Source organism: Stomoxys calcitrans, chromosome 5 (genome assembly GCF_963082655.1).
Source record: "Stomoxys calcitrans chromosome 5, idStoCalc2.1, whole genome shotgun sequence".
In the NCBI taxonomy this organism is placed as follows: Eukaryota; Metazoa; Arthropoda; class Insecta; order Diptera; family Muscidae; genus Stomoxys; species Stomoxys calcitrans.
The window spans coordinates 110,412,277-110,425,135 of NC_081556.1; the positions used below are offsets into that span (position 1 = coordinate 110,412,277).

Sequence of the window (12,859 nt, forward strand, 5' to 3'; positions counted from 1 at the left end):
GGCCTAAAGTCGCATTGATAGAGCCCAATTATCTCATTAACTTTAGGTTTTAATCTTTCACACAGTACGTTCGAAAGAATCTTGTATGCGATGAGAAAGAGACTTATTCCTCTGTAGTTGGCACATTCCGTCTTGTCAACTTTCTTGTATACGGGACATAGTATGCTGAGGTTCCAATCATCGGGTATGCGTTCTTCTAGACAGATTGCGCAGATTAGCTGATGCATACGCCTTATTAGCGTGCCGCCTCCGGTCTTAAATAGTTCAGCGGGTAATTCGTCGGCTCCAGCTGCTTTGTTGTTCTTTAATCGGGTCACTGCTCACTACTACTTGGACCTCATTCTGACTAGGATTGATTGGTTCTGCGCTTTTCTCTTCGCCGCCAACGTCGGACACTAGCAGTTGGGTAAAATGTTCTTTCCATATCCTCAGCATGCTATCTGTGTCAGTTACCAGATTTCCTTATTTGACTCTGCAGGAGGATGTGCCTGCACCAAAGCCATCGGTATGTTGCTTTATTCTTTGGTAGAATTTCAGGACTTGTGTACGGGACACAGTATGCTGAGGTTCTAAATATGGGGTATGCGTTCTTCTAAACACATTGCGCAGATAAGCTGATGCATACGCCTTATTAGCGTGCCGCCTACGATCTTAAATAGTTCAGCGGGTAACTCGTCGACACCTGCTGCTTTGTTGTTCTTTAGTCGGGTCACTGCTACCTGGACCTCACTCGGAATAGGAGGTAAACATTCTATACCATCATCATTGATCGGTTCTGCGGTATCCTCTACGCCGCATACGACGGACACTAGCAGTTGAGTAAAATGTTCTTTCCATATCCTCAGCATGTTATCTGTGTCAGTTACCAGATATCCTTCTTTGTCTCTGCACGTGGATGTTCCTGCACCAAAGCTATCGGTTTGATGTTTAATTCTTTGGTAGAATTTCAGGACTTGTGTACGGGACACAGTATGCTGAGGTTATAAATATGGGGATGCGTTCTTCTAGCCAGATTGCGCAGATAAGCTGATGTAAACGCCTTATCAGCGTGCCGCCTCCGGTCTTAAATCGTTCAGGGGTAAGTCGCCTGCTGCCATGTTATTCTTTAGTCGGGTCCCTGCTACCTGGACCTCATTCGGATTAGGAGGTAAACATTCTATGCCATCATTGATTGGTTCTGCGCTATTCTCTTTGCCGCCAACGTCGGACACTAGCAGTTGGGTAAAATGATCTTTCCATATCCTCAGCATGCTATCTGTGTCAGTTACCAGATATCTTTCTTTGTCTCTGCAGGGGGATGTGTTTACACGCAAGCCATCGGTTTGATGTTTCCTTCTTTGGTAGAATTTCCGGACTTCATTCTGACTCCTGTACATCTCAATTCACTCACACTCACACTCACATCTTTCCATTTCCCTTTTCTTTCTGCGGGATAGACGTTTCTCCTCTCTCCTTTTCTCCCGATACCTCTCCTTCATCTGGCGCGTTGCTAATGATTGCAGGGTTGTTCTGTATGCCGCATTCTTGGCTTCAGTAGCATCTCGACACTCTTGGTCATACCATGGGTTTCTTGGAGGAGGCTTCTGGTACCCAAGTACGGAAATCGCGGCATTTTCCATGGAGTGGGCGATGGTTTGCCACTGCGCCATTATATCATCGGAACAAGGAGTGCTTTCATCGAACAGGCAGGTCAATTGAGTGGAGTATGCCGCTGCCATTTATTGTTTGCAGCTTTTCAATATCCAGCTTCCGTGCAGTGTCAGATCGTACTTTCCTCGCCATGTTCAACGAGTGCGAACCTTTTCTACAACAAGGTAATGATCCGAATCTATATTCGATCCACGGATCGATCGTACATCTAACATGCTGGATGAATGTTTTCCATCAATCACAACGTGATCACGTGATCCTCGTGTTTCGATCGAGTGACAGCCATGTGGCTTTGTGAATATTTTTATTTTGAAATCTGGTGCTACTAACTACCGTGTTTTTTGCCATGGCAAAATCTATCAGCCTCAACCCATTACTGGAAATTTAGTCTTAGAAAATTTCCTTCAAATTCTGTGTTGAGAGAAATTTTTATTCAAATTCTGTCTTTTGAGAGAAAATTTAGTAAAAATTTCTTCTTTGGAGAAGGTTTTATTAAAATGTTGTCTTTAGAGAACGTTTTATTGAAATGTTGTCTTTAGATGGAAATTTTATTGGAATTTTGTCTTTAGCAAACATTTTATTAAAATTTTACCTTAAGAGAAAATTTCATTAAAATTTTGTCTTTATAGAATTTTTAAGCCATTTTTCTACAAATTTGAATCTCTCTTTGAAAACCCATTCATAGTAAGGAGTTGTCTTCTAAAAATTAACCTTTAGGTTCTTGGTGTATCATACAAATGAAGTGATGGAATCTTATATATAAAAATCAATTTGTGTTTGTTTGTAGGTTTGTATGTTTGCTTGTTTGTATGTGTGTGTGTTCCTTATAGACTCAGAAACGGCTGAACCGATTTTCTTGAAATTTTCACAGATTGTGCATAATGACCCCGTGGTGAAAATAGGGTACTACATTTTTTGATATCTGAAGGGGGGCGGACCCTCCCCCTTACCCTAATTTTCAGGAACGCCAGATCTCGGATATGGGTATCCAAATTTCGGATGGTGCACCTAGGGGGCCTGCCCCACCCTAAAACCTACCAAACATATATTTAGACCAATCACGACAATATGGAACTCAAACGAAAGGTATTTAGGTTAAGAAAACGTATCTGATATCCATTTGTCGGACCAAGTGCTAGGGGGATCACCTCAAGCCCCAAAACACCCCGAAATCGGACATATTTACCGACCATGGCAATATGGGACTCAAATGAAAGGTATTTGCAAGTAGAATACGAATCTGATATCCAAATGTGGGGCCATGTTTCTGGGGGTCCACCCCTTTCCTAAAAAACCCCCCAAACAGGTCTTATTTACTGACAGTGGCAATATGGGGCTTAAATGAAAGCTATTTGAGTGTAGAATACGAATCTGATATCCAAATATGGGACCAAGTGGTTGGTTCCATAACAAAAACATCCCCCAAAGGGGAAAAATTTATGACCATAGCAATATGGGGCTCAAATGAAAGGTTTTTGGGAGTAAAGCACGAATTTGATATCAATATTCGGGAAAAGTGTCTATGGGGCCACGCCACCCCCACAACACCACCCAAATAGTAAGTATTTTCTGACTATTGCAATATGAGGCTCAAATAAGAGGGTTTTTAAAAGTGGAACACGAATCCGATATATATTTTCAAGGCCAACTCACTGAGTGGCCGCCCATTCCCCAAAACACCTCCCCCCCAAGCCGATCATGTTTGCTGACTATGGAAATATGGGCCTCAAATTAAAGGTATGTTGGAGTAGACCACGTGTCTGATATCAACATTAGGGGCCAAATGTCTAGCGGACGTCCCACCACCATAACAACCCCCAAATAGGACATTTTTGCTCACCAAGACAATTTGGGTCTTAAAGAGAGTGGCACTAAATATTCATAGTTTTTAGGACCAATACCCCAAACCGGACATATTTGCTGATTTTTGCAATAAGGAGTTTTAATGAGATTTGAAAACGAATTTGATATCCAATTTTGAGGCCAATGACAATATGGGGTTCAAATAAATGATATATAGATATATGAGAATAGAACACGTTGCTGATATATTTTCCGGGCTTAGTGTTTGGGGGACCACCCCAATCCCCAAAACACCCCGAAATCGGGCATATTTACCAACCATGTCAATGTGGAGCTTAAATTAATGGAATTGGGGGGGTAGAGCAAGAATTGATACCCATTTTCGGGACCAATTTTCTGGAAGTCTTTTTTACTGACCATCACAATAAAGGTATTTGGGAGTAGAATACGAATTTGATATCCAAATGTAAGACCATGTATTTAGGGCATCACCCCTTTTCCAAAACACCAACAAAGGTAGAAAAATTTTCGATCATGCCAATATGTGGCTCAAATGAAAGGTTTTTGAGATTAGAAAACGAATTTGATAACCTATTTTGGGGCCATGTGTTTGCTGAGACGCCTCATCCTGTAAACTCCTCTTAAGCCAATGGCAATATGGGGTTTAAATAAATGGTATTTGAGAGAAGAGCACGATGATGATATTTTTTCAGGCCAAGTATCTGGGGGACCACCTCTCCCCCGAAAACACCACTAAATCAGACATCATGAGAATATCGGGCTGAAATGAAGTATTTTAAGAATAGAGTACACTTTACATCCAATCTTAAATTCGTAGACCAATTCAGATAAAGGCACTCATATTGCTAAACTGTTCGCCAAGTTTGCATGGTATTTCACTTAAAGATCTTTAATTGTCAAAAACAAATATTCCAAGGAAACTTTTATTTCATAAAGGGTGATTTTTTTGAGGTTAGGATTTTCATGCATTAGTATTTGACAGATCACGTGGGATTTCAGACATGGTGTCAAAGAGAAAGATGCTCAGTATGATTTGACATTTCATCATGAATAGACTTACTAACGAGCAACGCTTGCAAATCATTGAATTTTATTACCAAAATCAGTGTTCGGTTCGAAATGTGTTCATTCACCGTAACGTTGCGTCCAACAGCATCTTTGAAAAAATAAGATCCAATGATTCCACCAGCGTACAAACCACACCAAACAGTGCATTTTTCGGGATGCATGGGCAGTTCTTGAACGGCTTCTGGTTGCTGAAATGAGCCTCATCGCTGAACAAAATTTGTCAAAATTTGAACACATTTCGAACCGAACACTGATTTTGGTAATAAAATTCAATGATTTGCAAGCGTTGCTCGTTAGTAAGTCTATTCATGATGAAATGTCAAAGCATACTGAGCATCTTTCTCTTTGACACCATGTCTGAAATCCCACGTGATCTGTCAAATACTAATGCATGAAAATCCTAACCTCAAAAAAATCACCCTTTATAAAGTAAAAGAAGGCGCAGCGGAGCGGGCCCGGGTCAGCTAGTAGTAAATAAATTCAAAAAGAAAAAAATTTAAACAAACCTGCTCTTGTGAAGCAATGACGATTGTAATACAAAGAATCTCGATGTTGATCTCCTGCTGGATGAACCCGTGTTCCAAAGGAGAATCCTTTATAAATGATCTAAGGAATGCAGAAAGATAAACAATAACGCTGCGTCATTTACAATTCAATAACACTTTTTGTTTTCTTTTGATGACTTACGATAAACAGCAGGATCATCAGAAATGCCAGATAGATAATGTCACTCATATACATTGCGGCAGTTTAGGTTTTTTTGTGATCTGTTTTCTCTATTTATGTTTACCGAAGCTCTTGCAATTTTGTAACAATTATTTACAAACTGGGATTTTATTTTAAAAATGCTTCAAAATTTCAAAAGTATGAACAACTTAAATGGAGGAGCTCTTTGCCCTATACTCTTGTTGGGATTTCTGCTAATGCCGATACTTATCTTTGGTATTTTCTATCCAAAGATGTTTGTTTGTTTTTTTTTCTTTTTTTTTCTTTGCTTCTTATCTTATCTCTGGATTGTTTTGCAGCTTCGAATTAAAGCTTTTTCTATCTCTCTGTGTAAGCGATGTTAGCAATGGCTAACATGACATGTAAAGTGTTAACATTGTCTGCTGTGGCTTTCTGACTTCGTTAAGTAACGGAAATTTAAATGAATGAGTTAATGAATGAACTTTGAGATGCCAAAGCTTAGGTTGTAAGAGACGAAATGCATTCAGTAAATAGATAATGTCTAGTGAGGAATTACTACTTATAGATACAAATTTCCCGGGGAACACTGATATGGGATTGCTGAGTAAATAGTGTCTGAAGCCAAAACTCTTTGGATAATCAAAAGTTTCGACTCCTTTAAATCTCCAGCACCTGATATTGAATTACAACCTGTGTCCGTTAGACTGGCCCCTTTCTTTAGGATATACTAGCGGGACTGGGCCCGCTCCGCTGCGCCTTCTTTCACTCACTCATTTTATCTGGGCCCTATATTGGCACTGTCACGAAAATAGTCCTGTTTGAGGATGCTGGTACGGCCTTTTAGATATTTCGTCTCAATATGGATATCATATTAGAGCACCAATATGATATCCACATTGAGACGAATTCCCAATTTCTTTCAGCCATATACTGCTTTTGTTGGTGTATATGCTCGGTATGGGGGTGTTTTTGGGGGGTGAGGTGGACCCCCTGTATCATATTCGTGCTGTAGTCTCAAATACCTTTCATTTGAGCCTAACATTGTTATAAGTGGTCTTCATTTCCATTTGGTGGGCTTTGGATGTGGGGTGAACACCCTCGACATCCCACATAAAATAAGTATACCAAATTTCTGTTTTCGAGTTATTATAAACAAATTAAATTTCGCTTAAATCGCCCCACCCATTTCTGAGATCTAGCGTTTTTGAAAATAGGGTAAGGGGAGGGCCCGCCCATTTTAAGTTTGGATGTTAGATCCACTTCATTCTGTTGGTTTTGGTGGTGGATTGGATTAGCCAAACCCATTGCCCCAAAAGTGGATTTTGGATTCATACTCTACTCCCAAAAATCACATTTGAGCTTTATATTGCTATAGTCGGTATAGATGTGTGGCCCTGAAACACTTGGCCATTATAACCCCCCAATACTTTTCATTTTAGCTCCACATTGACATGGTCGATAAATATGCCCGATTTAGAGGTGTTTTGGGGATTGGGGTGGTCCCCCAAACACTAAGCCCAGAAAATATATCAGCAACATGCTCTATTCTCATATATCTATATATCATTTATTTGAACCCCATATTGCCATTACCCTCAAAATTGGACATCAAATTCGTTTTGTAATCTCATTTCAACTCCTTATTGTAAAAGTCAGCAAATATGTCCGGTTTGGGGTATTGGTCCTAAAAACTATGAATATTTAGTGCCACTCTCTTTAAGACCCAAATTGTCTTGGTGAGCAAATACGTCCTATTTGGGGGTTGTTATGGTGGTGGGACGTCCGCTAGACAGTTGGCTCCTAATGTTGATATCAGATACGTGGTCTACTCCCACATACCTTTAATTGAGCCCCATATTTCCATAGTCGGCAAACATGACCGGCTTGGGGGATGTTTTGGGGGATGGCGGCCACTCAGTGAGTTGGCCTTGAAAATATATATCGGATTCGTGGTGTTGGGTGGTGTTGTGGGGGTGTCGTGGCCCCATAGACACTTTTCCCGAATATTCATATCAAATTCGTGCTTTTCTCCCAAATACCTTTCATTTGAGCCCCATATTGCTATGGTCGTAAATTTGTCCCCTTTGGGGGATGTTTTTGGTGGGAGGCGGTCCTCCAAACACTTGGTCCCATATTTGGATATCAGATTCGTATTCTACATACAAATACCTTTTATTTAAGCTTCATATTCCCATGGTCAGTAAATAAGTCTAGTTTGGGGGGTGTTTTGGGGAATGGGTGGACCCCAGAACGTGGTCCCACATTTGGATATCAGATTCGTATTCTACTTGCAAATACCTTTCATTTGAGTCCCATATTGCCATGGTCGGTAAATATGTCCGATTTAGGGGTGTTTTGGGGCTTGGGGTAGTCCCCCTAGCACTTGGTCCGACAATAGGATATCAGATACGTTTTCTTATCCTAAATACCTTTCATTTGAGTCCCATATTGTCGTGATTGGTCTAAATATATGTTTAGTAGGTTTTAGGGAGGGGCAGCCCCCCTAGGTACCCCATCCGAAATTTGGATACCAAATTTTTATTTTTAGGGTACTATATGAGAGCACACAAAATGTCGCTTATATCGTACCACCCATCTCCGAGATCTGGCGTTTCTGAAAATTAGGGTAAGGGGGAGGGTCCACCCCCCTTCAGATATCAAAAAATACCCTGTTTTCACCACGGGGTCATTGGGCACCATCTGTGAAAATTTGAAGAAAATCGGTTCTGCCGTTTCTGAGTCTATAAGGAACACACAAACATACAAACAAACACAAATTGATTTTTATATATAAGATTGCCTAAAGCGGTAAAAGTATTCTGTTGGGTGGTGTTTTTGGAGGTGCGGGACCTCCGACACTTAGGGTGAAATTTGTATGCCAATTTCGTACTCTACTCTTAAATACAATTCATTTGATACCAATATTGTCGCAATCAGTAAATATGTCCGTTCGGATGGGTTTTGGATGGGGCGTCCTCCCAGGTTTTTTGTAATCTAGTCATTCCGTTTGTAACACCTTGAAATATTCGTCTAAGACCCCATAAAGTATATATATTCTTAATCGTCATAACATTATAACTCGATCTAGACGTGTCCGTCCGTCTGTCTGTCCGTCTTTCGAAATCACGATAGCGATCGAACGCGTAAAGCTAGCCGCTTGAAAATTTGCACAAATACTTAATATTGATGTAGGTCGTTGGGGATTGCAAATGGACCATATGGGTTCAGATTTAGATATAGCTCCAATATAAACCGATTTCCCGATTTGATTTCTTGAGACCCTGGAAGCAGCAATTTTTGTCCGATAAGGCTAAAACTTTGCATGTAGTGTTCTGCTACCACTTCCAATAACTGTGTCAAGTACGGTCCAAATCGGTCTATAACCTGATATAGCTCCCACATAAACCGACCTCCTGATTTGACTTCTTGAGCCTCTGGAAGGCTTAATTTTCATCCGATTTGACTTAAATTTTGCACATAGTATTTTCTTAAGGCTTCTAACAACTGTTCCAAGTAAGGTCCAAATTGGTTTATAACTTGATATAGCTCCCATAGCAACCGATCTCCTGATTTGACTTCTTGAGGCTCTGGAAGACGCAATTTTTGTCCTATTTGGCTGAAAGTGTAGTGCATGTGGTGTTCTGCTCCAACTTCCATCAACTGTGCCAAATATGGTCTTAATCGGTTTATAACCTGATATAGCTCCCATGGCAACCGATCTCCTGATTTGACTTCTTGAGCCTCTGGAAGCCGCATTTTTTGTCCGATTTGCATGTAGTATTCTGTTATGACAACATTTGTGTCAAGTACGGTCCAAATCGGTCTATAACCTGATACAGCTCCCATATAAACAGATCTCCCGATTTGACTTCTTACAAGCCACAATTTTTGTCCGATTTGGCAATAATTTTGCATGTTGTGTTCTGTTATGACTTTGAATAAATCTAGGGTGTAGGTTATAATTTAGTCATATCGGCATGGCTTTTCAATTTCAATTAATGGTTTGAAAAATAAAATCAGTCAACTGAACATACCTGCATTGCTGGAACGACGAGTATCCGAAATTTCTTCAGGACCCAGGCACATGACTCGTATGAATATCTACAATAAAACAAAAGTTCGTGAAAATAAAATATTGCAAAGATCGGTCAAAACAATTTCCTAAGGTAGGAACAAATTTTTGGAACAATTTTCAAAAATAACTTAAGAAGCCTTAAATGAAATGATTCTAAAAAGAAGAAACGTCCAAAATGTTTAGTTCCTTTCCCACTAATTGATTGTTATGGTCTGCTTTGTTTACCCGCACAATCATTGCCATGGCCATCACCAGGAAGATGTAAAAGAACAGACTAAAGACCATCTTAATTTCGTTTGTTTTTTTTTTTCAAATTCGCTTTTTTCTCTTTTTGACCTATTTTACTATAATGTAACACAGTTTTTTTTTCTGCTTCGTCTTCGATTCTTGGCAAAAGTTTATTGGTCTTTAATGGCAATTCAACGATCTTTGTTTGAAAAGCAAATGGTCATTTCAGGCCATAAGTTCTTACTAGAGTTTGGTTGTTGTTTCATACGTATTGCGATTATTTTAAGTGCGAATAATCTTATCGAATATACTCCCAACCAGTGTTGCCACTTAAGAAAACTATTTTCTACCAAAATTTTAGTAAAATTCTACCAAACCTACCAAACATTCTTCGAGCCATAATGTTTTTATACCCACCAAGGGGTGACCTTTGCAATACATCGCCTTATACATTACCAACTCTTTAATGTATAGGAACTAGATCTTCGTTACATTCATAGATGATCTAGACATGTCCGTCCGTCTCTTGGTTGAAATCACTCTACAGCTTAAAGTTCAAAGATGACCTATTGGTTGCCCAAAAAGTAATTGCGGATTTTTTAAAAGAAAGTAAATGCATTTTTAATAAAACTTCGAATGAACTTTAATCAAATATACTTTTTATACACTTTTTTCTAAAGTAAGCTAAAAGTAACAGCTGATAAATGACAGATGAAAGAATGCAATTACAGAGTCACAAGCCTTTGAAAAAATTTGTCAACGCCGACTATATGAAAAATCCGCAATTACTTTTTGGGCAACCCAATATATCTTGATAAAGCAACCTGAAATTTAAAACAGTGAGACCTCTTGTAACAGAATTTAGCCCTTCGACATCCATGTTTTTATTCTGCAATCTTAACGAGTAAACAGAATCGACAAGAAGTGAAGTCATTTTGAGTTTTCCCCGGCGATTTTTTAAGTAATTATCTTGGTATTTACATGTTGCAAAAGCCTACCAAAAATTGAGGCCAGCCTACCAAACTACCAAGAGAATAAAAATCTACCAATTTTGGTAGCAACCTACCAACAACGGCAACACTGTTCCCAACCATATACTCGTTCGTATGTATCCGCAGGCATTAACTCTCACGCATATGGTAGCTATCTATGAGCATAACAATCAGTTGCTTTCGAAGTAAGCTAAATCGAGGGAAGTGCATTTTCATGATACTCTGAGTTTAATGATGATAATCAATGGCCGCCACCACTTTGCTCCACACCTTTCATTTGAGACACATATTAGCATGGTCGGTAAATTTGTACTCTTTGGGGGGTGTTTTGGGTAAAGGGGTAGACGCCCAGAAAATTGGTCCCGAAAGTGGGTATCAATTTTGTGGTCTACTCCCCAATACCTTTCATTAGAGCCCCACATTGGCATCGTCTGTAAATATGCCCTATTTAGGGGTATTTTGGGAAGTGGGGTGGTCCCCCAAACACTTAACCCTGCAAATATATCAGCATTTTGCTCTACTTTCAAATATCATTTATTTGAACCCTAAATTGCCATTGGCTTCAAAATAGGATATCAAATTCGTTTTCTTCTCTCAAACACCTTTTATTTAAACCCTTTATTGCAAAAGTCAGCAATATGTCCGTTTCGGGGTATGGGCCCTAAGAACTATCAATATCGAGCTCCACTCTCTTTAAGACCCAAATTGTCATGGTGAGCAAATACGTCCTATTTGGGTGTTGTTGTGGGGGTGGGACGTCCCCTACACAGCTGGTCCCGAATGTTGATATCAGATTCGTGGTCTACTCCCGAATTCCTTTCATTTGAGTCCCATATTTCCATAGTCTTCAAACATGACCGGTTTGGGGGATGGGGCGGCTACTCAGTGACTTGGCCCTGAAAATATATATCATATTCGTGTTCTACTCTAAAATACCTCTTATTTGAGCCCTATAGTGCAATTGTCAGCAAATACGTCCTATTTGGATGGTGTAACGGGGGTGGTGTAGCCCCATAGAAATTTTTTCCCGAATATTGATTTTTGATTCGTGCTTTACTCTCAAAGACCTTTCATTTGAGACCCATATTGCTATGGTCGTAAATTTGTCCTGTTTGGGGGTTATTTTGAGAGAGGGCGCACCCTAAACACTTGGTTCCACATTTGGATATCAGATACGTATTTTGCACTCAAAAACCATTTATATGAGCCTCATATTGCCATGGTCAGTAAAAAAGCGCTATTTGGGAAGGGGAGGACCCCCAGAAACTTGGTCCCACATTTGGATATCAGATAGGTTTTCTAATCTTAACTACCTTTCATTTTAGTCCCATATTTATCGTGATTGGTCTTAATATATAGGTTTTGGGGTGGGGCGGCCCCCTAGGTACCCCATCCGAAATTTAGATACCAATTTTTAATTTTTAGGTAAATTTAAGAGAGCACACAAATTTTCGCTTAAATCGCACCGCCTATCTCCAAATCTGGCGTTTTTGAAAATTTGGGTGAGGGGGAGGGTCCGCCCCCCCTTCAGATATGAAAAAATTTATTACCATATTTTCACCACGTGATTATTATGCACCAACTGTGAAAATTTCAAGAAAATCGGTTCAGCCGTTTTTGAGTCGATACGGAACAGACAAACAAACAACCCCAAATTCATTTTTATACCCTCCACCATAGGATGGGGGTATACTAATTTCGTCCGTCTGTTTGTAACTACTCGAAATATTCGTCTCAGACCCCATAAAGTATATATTCTTGATCGTCGTGACATTTTATGTCGATCTAGCCATGTCCGTCCGTCTGTATGTCGAAAGCACGCTAAATTTCGAAGGAGTAAAGCTAGCCGCTTGAAATTTTGCATAAATACTTCTTATTAGCGTAGGTCGGTTGGGATTGTAAATGAGCCATATGGGTCCATGTTTTGATATAGCTGCCATATAAACCGATTTTGGGTCTTGACTTCTTGAGCCTCTAGAGGGCGCAATTCTCATCCGATTGGAATGAAATTTTGCACGACCTGTTTTGCTATGACTTCCAACAACTGTATTAAGAATAGTTCAAATCGGCCAATAACCTGATATAGCTGCCATATAAACCGATCTTGGGTCTTGACTTCTTGAGCCTCTAGAGGGCGCAATTCTTATCCGATTGGAATGAAATTTTGCATGACATGGTTTGCTATGATTTTTAACAACTGTGATAAATTAGGTTCAAATCGGATTATAACCTGATATAGCTGCCATATAAACCGATCTTGGATCTTGATTTCTTGAGCCTCTAGAGGTCGCAATTATTATCCGATTTGGCTGAAATTTAATTTTTTTTTTTTAAA

At 39.7% G+C, this 12,859-nt stretch overlaps 1 protein-coding gene across 4 annotated transcripts in view; it reads right to left on the reverse strand.

The window, feature by feature from the left end:
• LOC106096145 (uncharacterized) overlaps positions 1-12,859 on the reverse strand; it is a 225,108-nt gene that overhangs the window by 152,199 nt on the left and 60,050 nt on the right. For 2 of the 4 annotated variants that reach the window (XM_059370578.1, XM_059370579.1), the window contains exon 2: positions 9,264-9,330. In XM_059370578.1, the coding sequence (XP_059226561.1) occupies positions 9,264-9,330 (67 nt within the window). Of the gene's footprint in view, positions 1-5,048; positions 5,149-5,229; positions 5,450-9,263; positions 9,331-9,529; positions 9,717-12,859 lie in introns of those variants that run through there. The other 2 variants (XM_013263837.2, XM_013263791.2) reach the window with 2 other exon arrangements.